This window comes from Syngnathus floridae, chromosome 15 (genome assembly GCF_059516105.1).
Source record: "Syngnathus floridae isolate MCC-2025c chromosome 15, RoL_Sflo_1.0, whole genome shotgun sequence".
Taxonomy (NCBI): Eukaryota; Metazoa; Chordata; class Actinopteri; order Syngnathiformes; family Syngnathidae; genus Syngnathus; species Syngnathus floridae.
Window position 1 is genome coordinate 4,403,105 of NC_142427.1, and position 22,603 is coordinate 4,425,707.

Here is a 22,603-nt window from a genome sequence, read left to right on the forward strand (position 1 = left end):
CCAGCATATTCCACACTCACACGCGCAACAAAAAAAACAAAAACAAGAGAAATGTTTAAGGAAGATAGGACACTTTTGCAGGTTCCCAATTTTTTTTCCACTTAGCTGCTTGAAATAACTAATATTATTATAAGGTGCACTTTTTCACATCTTTAAAAACAAAATAATAATAATCCAGTGTGTGCTGTTTTCCTTTCCCTGGGACGATGTTGAATGAATTGGATGGGCGGAGGGATATGTAATTAAATGCTTAAGCAATCAATGAGTAAGTGTGTGGAGGGACGGGTCACCAAATTAGCACGGAAAAAAGAATAGAATTTTGTTGTTGTTAAAACAAATGGCACAAAACATTGCAACGGTAGGTTCACCAAATTACAGAAAATAAAAAAAACATCCTGTAAATAAAAGTAGGACCTTTTGCAAAACACACGTAATCACTGCTATAAATGGAGCCGAATGAACTGAGAGGCTTCGGGCACATCACGCAAGTGAGATCGACTAAGGGTTTTCTTGGTGCATTTCATGTTCTGTCTGCTGTGTGTGTGTATGTGTGTGTGTGTGTGTGTGTGTGCGTGTGTGTGTGCGTGTGTGTGTGCGCGTGCGTGTGTGTGTGTGTGTGTGCGCGTGTGTGTGTGTGTGCGTGTGCGCGTGTGTGCGTGTGCGTGTGTGTGTGTGTGAGAGAGTGAGAGTGAGAGTGAGAGTGAGAGTGAGAGTGAGAGAGAGAGAGAGAGAGAGAGAGAGAGAGAGAGAGAGAGAGAGAGAGAGAGCGCATGTGTGCCTTTATCTAAATGGTGTGGTCACAACAACAAGCCTCAGAGTAACCCAAAAGAAAAGGGAGGAGAAAATATGTGCTACACTTCAGTCCACTGATGCTCTCTCTTCAAACAAGACAACTGAGTGGAAAGAAAAGACGTGTGTGCGTGTGTGTGTACGTGCGTGCGTGCGTGCGTGTCAGTAGAGTGCGTTCGAGGCAATGCTTTGAACAATCCTGTGGGCGATAAGGATTCGGGAGCATGCAAGGCAGACCCAGGCTTTGTGTTGCATTGCTTATGTTTGCCGCTACAACCTGGAGGCCGACAGGAGACAAAAGAGACAGAGCAAAGGAAGAAGCCATCGTTAATAGACGGTTAGTCAACCTGTTAAAGGCACCGGTTGGAAAGATTTGAAGAAAAGCAGGCCAGTCAACTCCCACTTATATGAATGTATTAGTGCATCTCCAAATTATTTCTTTGGTGTGGTTTTTGGCTCAAGAAAAGTGCAAGTACATGAAGCAGAAAAAAAGGACAATGTGTATATTCAAGTAATTTTTTTGTTCTAATTACAAAACATCACTTTTCGTGCAAAAACCCACAAAACTGTAGTGCAGAAAACCTGGTGTGGTTTTTGCCTCAAGAAAAGTGCAAGTACATGAAGCAGAAAAAAAGGACAATGTGTTTTATTAAAGGGGTGTTGCTGTGGCATTAGTAAGAGCTGTCACAAAAAGCACAAAAATTTGTGACGCATGTCAAAAAGGGAATTTGGCCAAATACGGAATTATTACTTGTATATTCAAGTCATTTTTTTGTTCTAATTACAAAACATTACTTTTCGTGCAAAAACCCACAAAACTGTGGTGCAGAAAACCTAAAACGTTCTTTTTTTGAAGTTATTACAGAGGCAGACGAGCTAAACACCGCCCATTGTTATTTAAATGCACTGTATGTTATAAATTAGAATCTAGATTATTCCTATTGGCAATCATTTTGAGGAAATCATTCGAACGGATCCTGGTCCATCAACAATAAGTAGAACATTGCGGGACACTTGTTACACATACGCTGTAAGAGAGTACAGGTATAAATAAATACAAAAATGCTTTGAAATTATATCCAGTGTTCATCTGGCCCGCTGTCTTGTGGGATACCTACTCTGCTGACTTCCAGAAGTGTCCAGGGTGAGAGAGCCTGCGGTTGAGTTTGGGTAGCTTCTCCAGCATGTCAGCCAGCTGTGTGAAAGGGGGCCGCTCCCGCAGGTCGTAAGCCCAGCAGGCCGAGAGGATCTCCTGAGACAGAGGAGGCGCTTTGGTTCACAACACCTGACAAAGCCCCAGCTTGCTTTCGCCTCTGACAACTCACCGTGACCTCCTTTCCCAAGCTGATCTCTGACAGGACATTTTTAATACCTTCTCCACTGCCCACCTGCCAGATGGTTGCTTCCACGGGCTGGTTGGTGATTGGCCAGTCTCTTATTTGGAGCTCGTACCAAATGGTGCTTTGAAGGGAAAAAAAGGGGGGGGGGCGGAACCAATGAAGGATTCATCTTTCAGGTTTGGGAGAGGTGGTGCCATATCGGTGCACATCTTACCCAAAGGCGTACACATCCGCCGCAGTGGAGAAAGGAAGTTGGTCCTCGTTGTTACCTGGACTCATCTTACGCACTATTTCCGGCGCGAGGTAACAAATCCAGCCATGTGGAAGTTTGAGTTGATTCTCACGCCTGAAATAAAAAGGTTGATGCCAAAAACACCAATTTAAGCCACTTGACATGGTTAAACTGAACCAAACCTGACAATCGTAAGAAATCTCATTCGCCAATTGACATTGTCATGATTTTTAAATCTTGGCTTGGTACCCACAAACGTAATTTTTGCAGAAAGATGTGACCATTTAATGATAAGGTGGTTCCGCGGCTGCCTTCTTACCTCCCTTCCTGAACGACACCTGAAATCCCAAAAAGGCCAAAGTCCGTGATCACAACCTTGTTGGTGTCATGAAAAACGTTCTTTGACTTCAAGTCTTTGTGGACAATTCCTTTAGCGTGCAGATATCCCATTCCCTAAATTAGAAGAAATCATAACATACATGCTATCAACAACCGTTGTTTAACTTACTTTTTATACGGAAGACTGCTAATATTTATTGACAAGTTGTTTAAAAGCCAATGAAACAGCAAGAAGCTACCTTGACAATCTCCTGGGCGATTTGTCTGGTCTTGTTAATATCCAAAGTGTTTTTAGTATCTCTCACAACGGAATACAGTGTCCTCCCTTTACAGAAACTGTGGACAGAATGGAAAAACAAATTGATTTAGTGACTTAGTAAGTAGTTCTGTGTTGGTTACGTTTAAACGGCATGCTTCCAAGTGACTATTGGGATATGCATTAACTGCAAGCTAATGTGTGCTAATGTTCGATAATAGTGTATGTGTGTGTCTGTCTGATATATATATATGTATATATATACATATATATACATATATATATATATATATATATACATATATATACATATATATATACACACATATATATATATATACATGTATATACATATATATATATATATATACATATATATATATATATATATATATATATATATATATATATATATATATATACATATATACATACACACATATATATATACACATGCATATATATATATATATATATATATATATATATGTACTGCTCAACAAAATGATGCCACATCTTTTGATGGAAATAAAAGTTTTCAGCCAACAGAGGGCTCTCAGTATACAGACACCCCAAAAATCAAAGTGAAAAGATTATATGGCAGGCTCGTCCTTTTTGCCTAAATTCAATTTCTGCAACTCAAAATTCTTTTCAATATCGTGTGGCCCCCACGAGCTTGTATGCATGCTTGACAACGTCGCGGCATGCTCCTAATGAGATGACGGATGGTGTCTTGTGAGATGCCCTCCCAGATCTGTCTAAGGGCATCAGCAAGCTCCTGTAAAGTCTGAGGAGCAACCTGGCAGCGTCTGATGGACCGAAACATTATGTCCCAGAGGTGTTCTATCGGGTTTAGATCAGGTGATCGTGAGGGCCATTCAATTGTGTCAATTCCTTCATCCTCCAGATACTGTCTGCATACTCTTGCTACAATAGGCCGGGCATTGTTGTGGATCAGGAGGAACCCAGGACCTACTGCACCAGCGTAGGGTCTGACCATGGGTGCAAGGATTTCATCCCGATACCTAATGGCAGTCAGACTGCCGTTCTCTAGCCTGAAGAGGTCTGTTCGTCCTTCCGTGGAAATGCCTCCCCAGACCATCACTGACCCACCACCAAACCGTTCATGCTGAATGATGTTGCAGGCAACATAGCGCTCTCCTTGGTTTCTCAAGACCCTTTCACGTCTATCACAGGTGCTCAGGGTAAACCCGCTCTCATCTGTGAAAAGCACAGGGCGCCAGTGGTGGACTTGCCAATTCTGGTGTTCTATGTCAAATGCCAATCGAGCTCCACGGTGCTGAGCAATGAGCACAGGAAACACTACAGGACGTCGTGCCCTGAGGCCACCCTTGTGAAGTCTGTTTCTGACTGTTTGGGCAGAGACATTCACACCAGTAGCCTGCTGAAGGTCATTCTGTAGGGCTCGAGCAGTGCTCTTCCTGTTCCTCCTTACACAAAGCAGCAGATATCGGTCCTGCTGATGGAATGAAGACCGTCTACGGCCCTGTCCAGCTCTCCTAGAGTAACTGGCTGTCTGCTGGAATCTCCTCCGTGCTCTGGAGAATGTACTGGGAGACACATCAAATCTTCTTGCAACAGCACGCATGGATGTGCCATCCTGGAGGAGTTGGACAATATGCGCAACTTCAGGAGGATTAAGAAATCGCCTCATGCTCCCAGTCGTGATAATGACTCTAGCGAAAGCCAACACTTGTGGAAAAACAGTTAAAAAAGATCAAGAGGGAGGAACTTGAAATGGCCTCCACCTGCAAAATCAGTCCTGTTTTGGGGACCATCTCGTTGTTGCCCCTCTAGTGCGCCTGTTGTTAATTCCGTCAACACCAATGCAGCTGAAACTGATTAACAACCCCCTCTGCCTGACCAAAACCTCATCAGAAAAGTCTAATTGAATTCATGCCATACCCTGACAAAAAACTGTTCCTTTAATTTTTTTGAGCAGTGTATACCCAGTGGAGCCTCGGTTTTCAAACGTACCGGCTGTCGAACAAATCGGTATTCGAACAAAAAATTTGAGATTTTTTTGCTTCGGATGTTGGACGAAATTCGGTTGTCGAACCTCGCGAGATGAGCCGAGAGGACCCGCATGCCAACTGACTCCATTTGTTATTACGTTCTCATTACTCTGAGGATTGCATCAACCGTAATCATGCCTCCAAAGGAAGCAAGTGGGAGCAGTAAAGCCATCCTAAAACACAAAGACGCTCCTAAAGCAATGCGACACAGCGCCCGGTGCGCTGCGGTTGCGCGATCGGACCAAATTAAGCTCCCTGCGCACTGACGTCCACTTAAATTTTGGAAAGTACATGAGGACTTGAAAAATATTTTCTAAATTTTAGCGACCGCGCTGTTACAATAATGCGACCAGCGCGTTGCAGTTGTGCGGTCGGCGGCGGGCTACGGTTGCGCATTCGGCGGTGCGCTGCAGTTGCGCGATCGGTCAAAATTAAGTTCCCTGTGCACTGATGTCCACTTAAATTTTGGAAAGTACATCAGGACTTTAAAAATATTTTCTAAATTTCAGCGACGGCTCTGTCACAATAATGCGACCAGCGCGGTGCAGTTGCACGGTCGGCGACGCGCTACGGTTGCGCGTTCGGCGATGCGCTGCAGTTGCGCAATTGCACAAAAAGGCGCAAATGAAAAAATGCTTAAAAAAAGGCGGGAGTTTTTTGGCTTGGAACGGATTACCGTATTTTCCGGACTATAAGTCGCTCCGGAGTATAAGTCGCACCAGCCATAAAATGCCCCAAAAAGTGAAAAAAAACATATATAAGTCGCTCCGGAGTATAAGTCGCATTTTGGGGGGCAATTTATTCGACAAAATCCCACACCAAAAACAGTCATGAACGAGCAACAACAGGCTAAACGATAGCAACAACAGGCTAAACGATAGGTATGCTAACGTGACAAACACAAACAAAGAGCTGAGAACGGGCCTGATGTAACATATAGAGTGATTAAGGACAACTATTACATGAATAACATGTCTATAAAACCATTGGTGTCACTCCATTAAATCCATCGATCATTCGATACGATAGCAACAGGCTAAACGATAGGTATGCTAACGTGACAAACACAAATGAGGAGCTGAGAACGGGCCTGACGTAACATATAGAGTGATTTAGGACAACCATTACATAAATAACATGTTTATAAAACCATCGGTGTCACTCCAATTCATTAAATCCATCGATCGTTCTTTGTCAACAATGGCTGCGCGCGGCTGAGGGCGCTTGCACTTCAAAATATTCCACAGGCTCATATAACGATAGATAAACTATATTTCAAATAACTATAATATAAGCAATACTATTATCAAACCATCCGTGCACTTTAAATCCATTAAATCCATCGATCAAATTCCTCGGCCTTTGTCAACATCGCCGCGCGTGCGCCCTGACGTCAGCCTCGTCTTTATTCCACAGATCTAGTATATAACTATATTGTAGCGTTAACAAAGTACAAGGATAGACGTGGGTTTGGTAAACGGCTCTTTATTCCACAAAACAAACTTCCAAGCGTGTGGCGGCGTGGACTTCCAGAGACGATAGCTCCATGGCAGAGGACCGTGCGTGCGTAATGGCCATGTACGCGCCCCACGCACCGTTCGCGGACAGCCACTCGACCGAGCGCTGGCCTCCGACTCAGTAGAGTAGGACCGGGCGTGCGTAAAAGCCATAATAGTTTTTCAAACCTTCTATGTCACTCCAAATCCTTAATTCCTTTAAACTCTTTGTCCTCCGTGTCACTTAGAAATGATCACCGCTAATGATGCCGGTCGTCCTTACGTGGGTCGCGCCGCGCGGTGCCACTGACGTCACTTGAAATAGTAATCCATTGGTACATCACGGTTGTTCAAACTTTCTTTCTGCTGCTCGATTACTGTTTTCAGCTGCATATTTTACAACTTGAAGTTTGTAACTTGCAAAATATGACTTTCTTTTTGGTGCCATTTTTCTTAACCCCACCCAGTTGATGAGTCACGGCCAACGGTGAAACTTAAAGCGCCCTCATCCAGTTTCGTCTGAAAATATATATTTTTTCAGGTGTAGTTTTTTGTTTTGTTTATTTGGTTGTTTTATCAAAGACAAACTCTGCTTTATTGTCGATTTTTTTTTCATATACCAAGACACACAAAGAGATTGAAATTACGTTCCCACTATCCCTCGGTGAGATAGTACACATATCCATACAAGCAACACAAAAAAACCCAAGAAGGCATAAACAATGAATAAATAAGAGTGTTGAATAAATGATAAATAAACAAATGATAATAAATAATAATAATAAATATAAGAGGAGCAAACAGACAGTGGACTTGGATATGGTGCTTTAAAGTGTTAATTGCTTTATTTGATGTTTTCTCTATTTTTCATGTTTTGAATATGTTCAAGATAAAGATATAAAAGCATGTTAAGTGATCAACTATACTAAAAATAACATGGGAAGTGGTCAACTATACTTTTAAGTGATGTCTTAATGATCAAGTAAAAATTTGTAAAAAAAAAACATATATAAGTCGCTCCTGAGTATAAGTCGCCCCCCCACCCAAACTATGAAAAAAAAACGCGACTTATAGTCCGGAAATTACGGTAATTACGGGAGGCCGTGCGCACGCGCCAAGTGGCCCAAAATAGCCCCCGCCGAGCGGATCGGCTGTTTATAAGCACCGCGGAGGAGATCGCGGAAACTCATTCGACTTCCAGCGGCCGGCGAGCTCGCGCACCCGCCCGGCACATCCGGGAGGCCGTGCGCACGCGCCAAGTGGCCGAAAATAGCCCCCGCCGAGCGGATCGGCTGTTTATAAGCACCGCGGAGGAGATCGCGGAGCCTCATTCGACTTCCAGCGGCCGGCGAGCTCGCGCACCCGCCCGGCACATCCGGGAGGCCGTGCGCACGCGCCAAGTGGCCGAAAATAGCCCCCGCCGAGCGGATCGGCTGTTTATAAGCACCGCGGAGGAGATCGCGGAGCCTCATTCGACTTCCAGCGGCCGGCGAGCTCGCGCACCCGCCCGGCACATCCGGGAGGCCGTGCGCACGCGCCAAGTGGCCGAAAATAGCCCCCGCCGAGCGGATCGGCTGTTTATAAGCACCGCGGAGGAGATCGCGGAGCCTCATTCGACTTCCAGCGGCCGGCGAGCTCGCGCACCCGCCCGGCACATCCGGGAGGCCGTGCGCACGCGCCAAGTGGCCGAAAATAGCCCCCGCCGAGCGGATCGGCTGTTTATAAGCACCGCGGAGGAGATCGCGGAGCCTCATTCGACTTCCAGCGGCCGGCGAGCTCGCGCACCCGCCCGGCACATCCGGGAGGCCGTGCGCACGCGCCAAGTGGCCGAAAATAGCCCCCGCCGAGCGGATCGGCTGTTTATAAGCACCGCGGAGGAGATCGCGGAGCCTCATTCGACTTCCAGCGGCCGGCGAGCTCGCGCACCCGCCCGGCACATCCGGGAGGCCGTGCGCACGCGCCAAGTGGCCGAAAATAGCCCCCGCCGAGCGGATCGGCTGTTTATAAGCACCGCGGAGGAGATCGCGGAGCCTCATTCGACTTCCAGCGGCCGGCGAGCTCGCGCACCCGCCCGGCACATCCGGGAGGCCGTGCGCCAAGTGGCCGAAAATAGCCCCCGCCGAGCGGATCGGCTGTTTATAAGCACCGCGGAGGAGATCGCGGAGCCTCATTCGACTTCCAGCGGCCGGCGAGCTCGCGCACCCGCCCGGCACATCCGGGAGGCCGTGCGCACGCGCCAAGTGGCCGAAAATAGCCCCCGCCGAGCGGATCGGCTGTTTATAAGCACCGCGGAGGAGATCGCGGAGCCTCATTCGACTTCCAGCGGCCGGCGAGCTCGCGCACCCGCCCGGCACATCCGGGAGGCCGTGCGCACGCGCCAAGTGGCCGAAAATAGCCCCCGCCGAGCGGATCGGCTGTTTATAAGCACCGCGGAGGAGATCGCGGAGCCTCATTCGACTTCCAACGGGCCGCGCACTCGCGCACGCCGCCCGGTTCAAATTTTCTAAGTGCAACGCACAATGAGATGCATGAGAAACGGCCTTGGTTACCATCACATTTGAAGCGATGAATACGAAGTTAAATTTTATGACTCGGTGTATAAGTCGAGGTCGATTTTTTTCGGTCAATTTTGGATCGAAAAAGGTCGACCAATACACCGGCAAATACGGTATATATATATATATATATATATATATATATATATATATATATATATATATATATATATATATATATATATATATATATATATATATATATATATATATATACATATATATACATACATACACATATATATATACATACACACATATATATACATACACACATATATATACATACACAGAGAGAGAGAGAGAGAGAGAGAGAGAGAGAGAGAGAGAGAGAGAGAGAGAGAGAGAGAGAGAGAGAGAGAGAGAGAGAGAGAGAGAGAGAGAGAGAGAGAGAGAGAGAGCGAGCGAGAGAGAGAGAGAGAGAGAGAAAGCGAGAGTATTATTATATGTTGTATAATTATCGTACGGTAAATCAGATTTGGACACTTTCAATATAAACCCAGCCTCGGTTCGGTCAGTGATGAGGTTTGATATTCAAGTGCTCACCTAGTGATGATGGCCAAGTGGGGCGGGGCCATGCAAGCACCCATAAAGAGCACCACATTCTCGTGTCTGGTCTGCCTGTAGTTCATCACTTCCTTTTTAAAGAGTTTCAGGTGGTCCTGATTGTTCCCATCAATCTCAAGAAGTCGGATTGCCACCTCGCCGTGCCACCGACCTTTATGCACCTTGCCCCAGCGGCCCTGGATCAACAAATATGTCCATTCAAGGATTTTTCCCATACAGTCTACAATAATGAGGCTAATATTATGTTCCTGCTTGCTTGCCTTTCCTATGAGTTCTCCAAGGTCCAGCTGCTCAAAAGGGATGTCCCATTCTTGCAGGTAGACACTGGTCTGGCTGGCTTTGCGGGAGATGGGGACCTTCCATTGGTTCCCCCGCGAGCAGGGCAGATCGTCTAACTTGTCACCTTCGCACTCGCCGTCGGAGCCCATGTTCATCCGGATCTCCTCGCCGTCCTCCTCGTCATCGCACATCTCTTCCTCTTCCTCCTCATTGTCCTCATCCATTTCGGGGTCTTCATCTTCGACCTCAATGTTGTCCTCCCCTGCCTGGAAGGGGAGCACAATTAGTTTGTGAATTGGATTCAACTGAAAAGTGTAGAGTCAATTTGATCAGGTTTGGGTCAGGACACACTTTGGATCTTAGTCATTTCATAATTTGGTCACCCAATAAATAATGTATGCTTATTTATTGATCATCAAGTGGCACAATATTTCTGGATTTTTTTATTCATATTGCCTTTCAATCATGTATGTTGGATGTAATATGTCAACAAACTTTAAGAAATTTTAGTCATTTTAAAAATATAATTCAATAACAGAACAATAAGGCAATCCTTTCTGATGTAATTATTTTAATGACATTTGGCATACCTCCTCATCTTCATCTTCAACCAAATCAGCATGTAAGTCCTCTTCTGATTGCTCAATTTCACTACTGTAAAACAGGAACAAAATCCAATGAAAGAAATGTTAATAATTCTGAATGACAAATTAACATAAATTGGGTTATCAATGGAGGGATAAAAAGAATTAAAGTCTTACACTGTGTCTTGGAGAATATCAGTATGTAAAGTAGTGGGGTTGGAGACGTCTGAGAAAAGCAGGAAACTAATAAAAATAATGCTCAAAAATATTCATCGTGAATTTGTACAACACAGCCGTAAATGGAGCACAACAACATGCAGTTTCCCATTAACGCCAGCAGGTAGCGACAAAACAACATTATATGCACAGAACGGCGGCATAATACGCATGAGTACGGCACTGTGAAATCCGGAGCAATGACATACAGAGGGCAGTAGCAGCTGCACAAAGAAATGATGGCAAGGTGACAATGCAAGTTTCACATGTTGGGACTCACCGGGGAAGATAAACTGCTGTCTATGCTGAAAGTAGCAGGCAGCTTTCGTTTAAAACAAAACAAAACAAAACAACAACAAAAAAAGGCCAGCAAGCATGGCAGAGGGGAGAGAGACTTGTGATTAGAGGTTTTAGACAGAAGGAACTTTAAAATGCACAACTATTAAAGATTTTCAGTGTTAATGACAGAGGGTGACAAAAAAAGAGTATTCTATCGTTTACTCCAGGAGGAATTTTCATATAGTGCTGGCATGCACATTTGAACTTGCAAGATTAGGGCATGTGTCTACAGCTGCCATCTGTGAGGCTCACCCGGGAAGTTGAAGCGGCTGTCCCGATGGCCTTTGGGCGATGGGTTGGGAGGCGGCGTGGCGCTTGGAGGGTTACTCTGCTGGAAAGGTGCCGGGGAGGAGGGTGTGGACGAGGTCGTGGAGGACGGATTACTGCTGGAGTCGAGCTGGTTCAGGACGGGGGGATGATCCTGCTGACACAAACCACTCAGTGGAGAAATCAGCCTCACATTACACTCACAGGACTCTTTATTAGGTACACCAGCACAATGAAATGTGTTCTATGACAACAGCTGCATGAGGTCATGATGTCAATCCATTTCCATACATTTTCAAAACATTGCCATATTTGTATTTGAGATGCAGAATTGCGTCATTCTCACCTTCACGCTCACATAGTAGTGGGAAGCGGAGAGACGTCAGATGGCAAGAATCACCTGCATAACTATTATTTGTCTTTCACACTAATGCTAACAAAACTGGAATGTCCAGACATTGAGGACATCTGCGCCAATGTGTTCAGAATTTTCACACATACAAACACTTAAGTGCCAGACTCGAGTCTCGCACTTTGGTTTCTTGCCGATAAAGAGCGTCAAGTGAGATTCATGGCTGTTTAAAAGCAACGCATATTTTACCTTTTTGGTAAGGGCCTTTGGTAGCGTACCAAACTGGGGAGCTTCAGAAGGACGATCCACTGGGTTGTTGATATCAGATGGCACAGACTCTGTCCTCCGAATTTTGGCAACTACAACAGAAGATCGATGTTGCTTTGATTTTGCATTTCAAAGTCTTTTTTTCCAAGGAAAACAAAAAGTCATCTCACTTGGAAGAAAAGAGATTCTGCAAGATGGCGCTTCCTTTGTGCATTTGTTGTGGCACTTTAATCTACAACAGACCACAAAACAAAATGTCCTCACGACAAAATCATGTTCACATTCTTTCCGAATTAATATGAAAGTTCTCTACTCACCGACAATGTTTGCACTTAACCCCAAACATCATGTTCTTCTGACACACTTGACATGTCTGAGAGAGCCAAGACTTGGTGGAGAACCTACAGAAAAATAACGCATATGAGCCCGATTCACAAAATGCACCCCGTTGAGTGATAATAAATAATCAGATGAAAAAAAAACTGCTCATGAAAAAAAAAAAAAAAGTCACCTGTGTGTGACTGCAAGGCCGATGTCTCTCCTCACAGCTTGTGGAGAGCTGCGGTGAACTGGTTTGTTATCTAGGGAAAGATATTGAATGTAGTTAAAGAATAAAGAGAGAAAATGAAGCCAAAATTCTACGCAATGATGATGACAAAATCAAAAGCTAGAAACGACTCACTCTTAATGATGCTATGCTCTTCCAACAGGGTTGGTGTACCAGGAAGGGTATAAGGCATGGTGGTTGCAGCTGGGGGCAGCCCCGGGGTCCGTACAGGAACAGCGGGGTAGCGACAAGGCATGTCCTCATGTCCGTTCCCATTGACTTGCATATTCAAGAGGATTTTGTTCTTTTTGACACATCTGGAAGCAAGGTTAAAAAGTGATTTAGTGAGTGAGTGAGTTTGCCCACCCCTTGGGTTAGATGCCAAATGTGCACCGCACAGTGTTGGAGGCAGGTTATGTAAGAAGGATTTGAGCGAGGCACGTTTGAGTGGCTAAATCGAAGTGGCACGGGACAGTCAGGGTGATGTCCCTGGCAGCCAGATGAAGTGCCAAGGACGCGCTGCACTTAAACGTGAGCAACCACAACAAGCAAAAACAATTACAAAAAAGGATGACAACCGAGACCCAATACAGAATGCGCACAAGGTCATGAGAGTGCATGTTGAACCTGTCCTCTCCTGCCTTGGGAGAAAATTAAGCCTCCGATACACAGACAGGATACGATGGATGAACATGGCGCTTGTTTGAGCATGTGCATCCCATCCAAAAAAAGAGGGGAGACAGATTTGTGCGTGTATGTCTGCATGTGAGTGTTTGACTTGCCACCTCCGAGCATTAGTCCGAGGAAATACTTCCTGTTTGGACATGACCATAATCTCTGGGAATCTGAGGGGGATTAGCCACGGCCAAACATTCACAGTAAGGAGAGTGTGTATGACGTGTATAGAAAGGCAAACTGACATCAAAACGGATCAGACGCTTTTTTTTTTTTTTTTGCTTGGTATAGAACTACAGAAAACACACGGTAGTTGTAAAAACTACCCCTGTAAAGAAATTGCAGGAATGTCCGGCAAGTTTAGCACGTGCGACAACAATCGGCCATCTCAGTGAAGCCTGGTGGAAGGAAGTGTTGCGGGCACCTACTTGTTGGCCAGTGGGTCTTCGATGCGATTGCCCAACTGCGATTCGTGACTTTTGCTGCGTGTGAGGGTTATGTTGGGGAGCAGATGGAGCACTTTGCGGGACGGAGGCGGCGGGGTGCACGGAGGCTTCAGTCGGTGTCGCCGCTTGGATGGTGGCGTTACGGGCGGTGTGGAAGTGTGTCCATGGAGACGGCCAGAGCGAGCTAAGGACACGGGGAATGCGCTCGTGAGGGGGCTTTCGCCGTGGAGGTGCGGCGTCTGCGCCTCAGGCGTGGAAACCGCTGACACCGAGCCGGAGCGGGGATGAGGAAAAGTCGTGCAGGGTGTGGATGGCGTAGAATGGATGGTGGACGGGCGGGCGAGAGGTGAGGGGCTGAGCGGCCGCAGTGGGTTTCCAAGGCTAGAAAGCTGATCTGCAGTCAGCAGAGAACCGCTGTCCCTCCTGGTGGGCTCAGACAACCAAGTTGTGCTGTCTTCCTTCAGTTCACCTCCTAGAACAAGAGACAAGTGAGGAATCACACGGCCCGCATCCATGAGGAACACATTCAAAGCCGTGGCGTGGCACACATACCGGCTTCAGTTACACTCTTGAGGCAGGAGAGGGCAGCACTTAGTCGGGCACATTCTTCGGAAGTGAAGCCAAGCCTTCGCATTGTGTCCCTCACCTGAGTTCCTGCCATCTGCAGTAAGGCATCCAGGGAGAACTTTGCTTCCACTGCCTACACAGAAGTAGAATCAAAGAAAGACAATGACGGTTTTAATCAAGCGCAAAAATTATTCAGTTTCCTCACAGGTACCTGCGATTTCACTAATATTTAATAAATCAGACATGATGAAGAACAGCCTATTTCTGTAGTTAACATCTTACTGGCAACACGTACATTTATTTTGCCAAGGAAGATCGACGTGACCGGATATGATTATTTATGAATCAGAAGGAAATAAGAGCAAGCCCAGTGAGTTTGGGATGTTGTTTTTGGACATGGGAAGTGCGTAATTGCTTATCAGTCGGGTCAAAGCTGCGCCTTGACAGGGCAAACAGTGATGATCGGAATGCAGGGCCAATGGCCTACCACTCTACGTGTCCTCCATAAGAAAAGCAAAGTGGACAAACCGACAAAGGAGATTTCAGAGTGAAAGTGGGAAGGGACCAACACCCACCTTCTTCTTCATTTGTAAGGACGTATATATTTTTTTCTATTGTTTTTGTTTGATAGATAAGATGTAAAAATAAAATTCTGTGGCGTATATGAGATAGCACTGGGTGAAGTTCTTTTAGTTTTCTCGAGTATGAATGTTTGAAGGACAAGGTTCACGTTGGGCAGCTGTTTCTCTGTGGTTTAACTGTAAAAAATATGACACAGTTAAAGTGGTGAAACTGCAGAATGACTATTATACAGTACAGCGGGATGTATTAAAGAATAACAAGCGGGAGAAACATCCTCGATGATCATGTTACAGTGAGGTCACAACACAAAAGCAAACATGGACAAGAAAAACATAGAGTAGCTGACAGTTTGCAGCTGCACAGGAAGGAAGGCAAGTGAGAGGAAGAAAAAAATGGCAGCAAAATGTAACGAAATAATATGTTGAGAAATGACACCGACACTGTCAAGGAAGTAAAAACGAATGAGGATTTTCTTTCAAGTACATATGTCCTGTAAAAAGTAGTTAGGGGCTGGTGGAATTAAAATAAAGCAGAAATTCTCCACCAAGGATTCTGAATGAGCTAAAGGAGGAGTCAGGGCCTTACTTTGCCACCACATTTTATTTTCATTTACTTTTCTTAAAGGTCATGGCTTTCCCATCATGGCGGATTGGAGTAACATGATTAAACACGAGAGCCTACCTCGATGAGTTCTGGCCGTAAGTTGATGGTGCGGAGCCAGTCTCGCAAGCGTGGATAGCTGTCCAGGTCGTCGGGCCTCTCGGTCTCTGGCACTTTGAGCTTGCACTGCAGCTGTTTACAGATGTATTTCACCAGCTTCACCTGCAGGGGGCGCAATAGGAATAGAACGCAACTGGTTCAACAAGTGCAAGGTATCAGGAGAAACAGTACTTCTAATAGTCACTTGGATCAAAGAAGTAAATATAGCAAATGATCCATTTCATTCTATAAACACGACACACTGGGTTATTAAGGTTATGTTGAAACCAACTTGAAAGGACGGGTAGTGCTCTTGTGAGTGACTATTGTATGTATCACAATGAACACAGCAGGATTGGTTTGCAGGCCGAGTTGTGTGGCGGATTGTGTGTCCCTTTATCGTGCAGTCTATCTGCATGGGTCCATTACAGCAGGCGGCACCTTCAGATGAGCCGCGCGACACCATCTACCTCTCAAACCAGCAAAACACCTCTTGAGTGCTTGCGCATTGAATGGGAGCACATGTCTTTGTCTGCCCATTCAATTCTCAAAGATAAAAACGCACAAAGATGGCGCTCCGACAAAGGCTGGCCTTGAAATGTAAAAATAAAGAAAGACGACAGACTTTGTGGCGGCGCACAAAAAAATAGCATCTCTAGAGGTCAGACAGTGAAAAAACGATTGTGTCTGTTGTTGGCATACAGTTTATTTTTATTCATTTTCAGCTGGCTACAAACAAAGTACATGAATGATTTTATTGTTTCAGCTATCAAGAAGGAATTAGCTCATATTCTACAATCAATGATTTGCCAGTACAATATTCAGTGACATTAGCATAGCTGCATGCCTAAAGTTAAAATAGCTCCTTAGTTGGGTAAAAGAGAAAGGCAGCTTTTATATCTTGTATTACTTATATCCAAATTTTCTCATAGTATGTCACGACATATTTTTATGACACAAACAAGGAAAGTCTAGTAATGATATTTCATTTTCTCCTGATGGCATACTGGGGCAAATCACACCTCACCAAATGTGGCTAACGAGCTAGCTCCGTTTCGCCTCCCTGTACTCTATTGCGGCCCCGTGACGTCAGGTTACCCTAGCAACCTCTCTTCTGAGTCGTCAGCAACATTTCAGTGGGATTTTCCCATGCATGTGAAACACTGAGCGCAGACAAAATGCAACCCCACATACAAATGTCATCATGCGGCTCTGCACAGCAACAAAACAGGGTGGGCATCAAACGGAGCATTTGACTCATCTGTTATCTTGCTAAATAACAAGTGAGAAGTCCCCTAATCCCTCATTAATATCAGTGAGATGGCATTTAGGTTGGGTGCACAAGCATGTCAACAAATCACGATAACAACGGGGCTCTTTCATATTATTTTTGGTGCAGACAGAGTAACGAAAGCAGCTATTGACGCGAGGACCTGGAGGAGGCGGGCAGTGGCGGGGAGACAAATGGCGTCAGAGCCCACCTGTCAGCCGAGCTCAATGGCACCATGGCAACGGCCTAATGCTGTGAGGGGATGAGTGACAGCCACCGTGTCAGCCAGGACAGGAGCGGAGGGCAAAGAGAGAGAAAGTCCCGACTGAGACAGCAGAGGAGGTCCGGCAGAACCAGTCACTGCTCTAATTGTTCCTGGCGCTCGCTGCCAAGGGGACTGCGGCCCCGATGGAAAACCGAGCGACCTGAGGTTTGCACCAAACTGTGATTTTGGGGCAAACCAGTTAAAAACTTTCACGATTTGGATGTTTTTGAAAGGGATTGCTCCTGCTATCATGTGAGTGACTCCACTTTATTTTTACTGATGACAATGTATCAGTCTTCAAGGGAGCACACTTTCCAGTAATCCTAATATTGGATTCCTTTCAAGGACAGACGGCACATTTTCGAAGCAACTCGTGATGCACGGTTTGGAGCCGAGCTAAGAAAATGTGTCAGGAGATGAAAAAAATAGTCCAGGCACTGAGGCTAAGACAGGAAAAACGGGGTCATTTGACCTTTAAGGGGTGCTTGATAGTCTTGGACAATAGCCTGTGAGAAGCCCCTCCCCCTCCATCATTGTTATCTCCTGCGGTCGCTGACCTCCTAAACTTGGATACGGATGGGAGGGGTGGGGTCCAGTTTACACATGCATATTTGAACAACCGTATCAGCAGTCACATAATGTGACCATACAGGAATATTTCATACATTTGCAGATAAGTGGCCTTTCACCAGAGAAAATATAGAGGAGCAAAGAAATAAGACCCCCTCCCTCCTTCCCGGCACAAAATTACAAGCAACTAATCCTGGGTGGGTTTAAGAATAGATCAAGGCCTGCCTATACGGTTCCACAACCCATTTCCACTGTTTCACAGGGTTCACATGACATCACACAGTGCGGGTCAAAACGGAAATACAGACAGGGTCAGTGTTGCTGCAATCGCTAACGTCGAGCTTCCTCAGTGTTAACATGTGAACTGCGTTCTCTATTGTTTGTTTTCTGCACACGCACGCGCACAGAGAGCAGTTGTCATGTCATAGCAGCAGCACTGCCGATTGGCTTTGATTCTTCCCTCCCCTTTCCTCCCTACTCTCCCAGCCTCTTTGCGCGTCATTTGATTTTCTTATTTAACAACCTAGCCTGAAAATGCGTAGGAAGAGAAGATGTCTAAATATAGATGCAGCCAAAACAGCTCACGCTACATGCGCACAGCAAAGGCTCTCTCCCCGCACAGAGCGGAGACAAAACACAGTGACGCCATGCTGCTTGATGCTCGTCGCCGCACAACACCATCGTTCAAATAGAAGCTAGTCAATTCCTTTTGTGAAAATAATATTTCAGTGCAATGCAGATCATGAGCACAACTCCGAGTCCTTGCTGCATGCTCACGAGCAGCAGACATTTTGACTAGCATTAAAAAACAACAGAGATTCCAGAAGCAGAGCAAAGTGGATGTGATGGAGCTAAAATCAGAAATCTATGAAAAGCCACAGTGCAAGTCCAACGTAGGCAGCACGAGAGGCAGACAGAGGCCAGACTGAGTGGGATTAACACGCCTAAAGTGAAGTAGCGGTTAGCACTCCATGCAGAGAGGCCGGTATCATTATCCCCCTTCACTGGCAAGGCAGCACAACACACAGTTCAAGTGGAATAATAAAGCCGTCTCAATGAGCATGTAAAGTGAATTGGAGTCACTCTTGATTACACTCTAGAGCAATATTGAAGCCAAGCCGCGTGGCGCCACCTGTGCGAGAACTACTTTTACCTCACGGTGTGGCATTCAAACTCAAAGCACCTCCAAATCTCTTGATTGAGGCAAAACAATCTCTTTTTTATAGTCTATTATTTTCATAGCAGGTCTTCTTCATGTACTGAAACAGTGATTAAAAGCAAAAGGCACTGAATTAATTAGGAATGTGTTTTTAAAAAAAAATAAATAAATGAATAAATAAATGGACAGCTGCAACATTTAGCAGGGACTGCTCATCCATTTCGTCGGTGTGTGGGAGTGTCAAGCAGAAATGTTGATAACAAGATGAATCACAAACCCAAAACTACCACAAAATAATCACAGACCTTTCACTTGAAGATTATTTGCAGATGCTGGCATCAATAATGAATGAATTTAGCAGTCTTAAGAAGTTAAGACTATTCTGCTAGAGAAGCTACAGCCATTAAACATTTCATGATCTAGAGGAGCATGTTGAAAAAGACATCTGGAGGCGACGCTCCAAAAAATGCCAGGCATTAAGAATGTGAAATCACACAGAGTTCTCAAACGAGAAATGAAAGTGGTAAATAAGAAGAGAGGTCAAAACAGTGCCACCATTAAAGACAAAGGAAGTTTGCGCCCTGCTCGCACCCAGGCGCTTGAAGACACAAATGAGCATTCTGCTTGGATCAAGACAAAAATAGTCCTCGACAAGGTCCCCACTGTGAGCTCGCAAGGCGTTCAAAAACAATCCCAGAAGCACGACCACCCTATTGTTTGGTGAGAGTTTCACAACAAATTGCTGTGGAAGGCGGCGTTGCTCAGGAAGTACTCAGCCATATCATATCCGCTTCCAGGGTGACACACATGCCTGGCCTGCATGCAAGTATGGAGACTTTTAGCAGAACATCAACAGGAACTGGAGATTTGATTTTTTTATTTCGGCGGGGGTCGGGTTCATGGACACAACTGTGCATGCCAGCTTTGACATGGGGTTTAAACATGCGTGTTGCTGTAAACAGTCCTCAAATGCTGGCCTATGCTGTCAAGGAACTGTTGGATTCTGTATTTTTTGTGACGCCAGTCCTGGAAGTTTTCTGACACACCTCAGCTAAACCAGTCAAGAGGGACAGATCAACTGTGCAGTTGTACGCAAACACAACAAAAACACTTTCGTATTAAAAAAAAGAAAAGCAGCAGCTTTAAGGTTCTGGGTTCTAATCTTCAATTTCAGGGTGTACTAGCTAGCTTTATAGAGAATGGACGGATGGCTACCAATGTATAGTAAACAGCATATGCATCATAGAAACCCAGTCCTGTCTCTACTGTAGTTGAATAACTTAATCTGGTACATGAGGGGAAAAACTAATTCTGTTGCATGGTTTTGGCAGTTAATATGAAACGTAAATTGCACATGATTAGAACGACTGAGACTGCTGAGTTAGATGAGCAAACATTGTGTTACTTTAAAAAAGGCGTGCATCCGTGACACAGGAGAGCATAGTGTGCAAAGGTCCTCGCAAAGCAATGTCAGGTCATGCAACGCTGCATATAGATGTATGACATCTTGGGCTGAGGATCAAATAAAAACAACATGTTTGCGTTTTTTTTCTTTGTTAGTTTGTTTTTCGTGCTGGCCTCTCGGAGTCTAGGCTACAACACAAGCACAGCATGTGCGGCGCATGCAGTTCTATAAATAAAAGCAGATTATTCAATATTAAGCCGAGATGAATTGTGCTATGAACTAAGCAACTGGACCTCCTTGGAGGAAAAAGCAGAGAGCTCACTCAGGAGCATTTAAGCACCATTGAGGTGCTGAAGCAAAACACAAATAAATCAATCATCGTCATTAGGGGTGGGGGTGCCTGCAAGCCAAAAAGCGTCTGCGATCGAAGCGGCTTCATGACTCCGCAGTTTGCCAAGACTCGCGACGGCTGGGACGGCCTTTTGTCACACATCATCCAATTTACCTCCAGTGTGCGGATTTCTTGCTGCGTGAGGTCGTTGGACGCGGCGCATTTGGTCCTGAGCCCCTGTAAGCTGGAGATGGAGATATCTATCATATTCTGGATCAGTTCACACTGGTGGAGCGCGGCCATGGCTGCGTCGCCCCCTCCGCCACCGTCCCTCTCCGGCTTCTCGCCACTCTCGACCATGTTCCCACCGATAGTAGACACACTATCCATTCCTCGGCATTTGGGCTCGGCTGGGAGGGCTGGAGTCGAAGCGTCAATGGATCAAATCCGACATATGCAGCAGCCCCAGCACCTGACCGAGCGAATGTCCCCCAAATTCCGAACTGGAAGCTGATCGAAGGGATCTTCTTCTCTTTTAATCCAGTAAATATGGTCGATGAATAGAGGTGGTTGAAAAGTCTCTCAACGTGGGGTTTAAGACCGTTGTTTAACGAGTCTTCTCTCCACACAACAGACAGCTCTGCTAGTGGCTTTCACCGTCTGTCAGCTGTTAGGAACATCATGGGGCGCGCGGTGCACTCTGGGTAATGTAGTCTACAGGGTGTGCCCAGTCCGCTTGCATGACATAAAAGGGAACTGCTTTGTACGACAGCTGTTAGCCGTTTAAATTACCAGTTGAGCGGACAACATCAAGAAAACATTGTAAATGTGCAAAACAAAAAGTCAACTTTAAATTAGATTGAGACGACATCTCTATTATAATGTAAAGCAATAAATAAAGTTTTGTGTAAAAGAACCCTATCAAACATTGTGTGTACAAAAATGAGCCAGACCGTCTGTCACATACTGCATCACTGAATCACACGCGCACAAAATCTCTCTGCAGTTAGCGTTTCTCAGTAGCCAACACAGCCAGCATACAGCATTAGATTTTGACACATTGGTGCAGGGACAGCCTTTTTGTGCTTTGGGAACCACTTACATGTCTGGCTCAAGGGCACCTCAGCTCCTATAGCCTGTGCCGAATGGAGGGAATCGAGCCTAATGTCTTTCAGTCATAGATTTTATTTTTAGCCCTTCTGCCACGGCTGTCCCAAAAGAGTGGATGCCATTATTCAACAGCGTGCAGGAGAGTCGCATGACATCACAGTAGTCGTCAGGATAGTTTGGCTGTTAAAAAACATTCAACTACAAATGTATATTGTGAACACGAACAAAGACATTTTTGCACAGAATGGAATTTTGCAGAAGTCTCAACAGGTGGTGCTCTGCATGATCACTCCTTCCTCCTACTGGTTTCCACACAGAAATGTTCACAAGCAAATGTTAACAAATGTGATACATTTCCATTTTACCGCAGATTCAAGCTGAAGCCAGATAGTTCTCATGTTGAGAAAAGAGGGTGCCATTTTCGAAAGAATTATCAGTGGTACGCACGCACACGTCTTCATTGACACTGACAGGGTTCGATTATCTTTTTTTAATGTATCGGCTGATTATAAAATAGGACGTGAGTCACTTCTCAGAGAACCTTGTGTTCCCTTGTCTCCGTCTCACTATACTTTTCTCTTTGCAACAGCTTTGTTCCAGAGCAGGGAATCATGGACGGACCAAGTGATGCGACAAACAATGAGAAACAACTCTAATCGAAAGTACGGAATCGGGTTTAAAATCAGCCCAGTCACATGTGTACTGTACCCTTGCTCAAAATGAAGCATAAAAACGAGGGGATTTTTGTGTGTGTGTGTGAGAGTTGTTTTGTTATTATGCAACTTTTTGTTTGAATTAGGTCGTACTGTTCTAACGGCACAGACTTGATGGTGTCCAGCCAGCAGCACAGTGTGTGCCACTTTCAGCTTTGCCTCCAAATGAAAAATGATAAGATCAGAAGTAGTGCACATGAAGCCAGACAAGTACAAGAGCAGAGTATTAGAAAAGCTGGATTGTTATTAAATACGGTAAAATACAACTGCACTGTACAACAGCGATTTCAAACAGAGCGTTGTTATATTTTCAAAGGCGAATTGTGATACATCTCGACGCACACGGATGA

General features: G+C 45.3%; 1 protein-coding gene across 3 annotated transcripts; it reads right to left on the reverse strand.

Moving 5' to 3' along the window:
• Positions 1 to 549: 549 nt before the first annotated feature.
• ksr1a (kinase suppressor of ras 1a) lies at positions 550 to 21,121 on the reverse strand. 3 transcript variants are annotated; one of them, XM_088398243.1, is made up of 21 exons: positions 20,605 to 21,121; positions 15,413 to 15,553; positions 14,135 to 14,282; positions 13,565 to 14,054; positions 12,597 to 12,778; positions 12,426 to 12,495; positions 12,232 to 12,315; positions 12,085 to 12,146; positions 11,897 to 12,006; positions 11,281 to 11,449; positions 10,970 to 11,011; positions 10,651 to 10,699; positions 10,480 to 10,543; positions 9,871 to 10,155; positions 9,590 to 9,786; positions 2,940 to 3,036; positions 2,681 to 2,814; positions 2,344 to 2,475; positions 2,115 to 2,250; positions 1,908 to 2,041; positions 550 to 1,817 (listed from the first exon to the last, which is right to left on the reverse strand). In XM_088398243.1, exons 1-21 carry the CDS (start codon positions 20,818 to 20,820, stop codon positions 1,775 to 1,777), a joined length of 2,985 nt encoding a protein of 994 aa, XP_088254369.1. In that variant the 5' UTR covers positions 20,821 to 21,121; the 3' UTR covers positions 550 to 1,774. The 3 variants fall into 3 exon arrangements, with proteins under 3 accessions (XP_088254369.1, XP_088254370.1, XP_088254371.1); XM_088398244.1 differs by having other exon boundaries at positions 550 to 1,066; positions 20,605 to 21,120; XM_088398245.1 differs by having other exon boundaries at positions 550 to 2,041; positions 20,605 to 21,120.
• Positions 21,122 to 22,603: the final 1,482 nt, after the last annotated feature.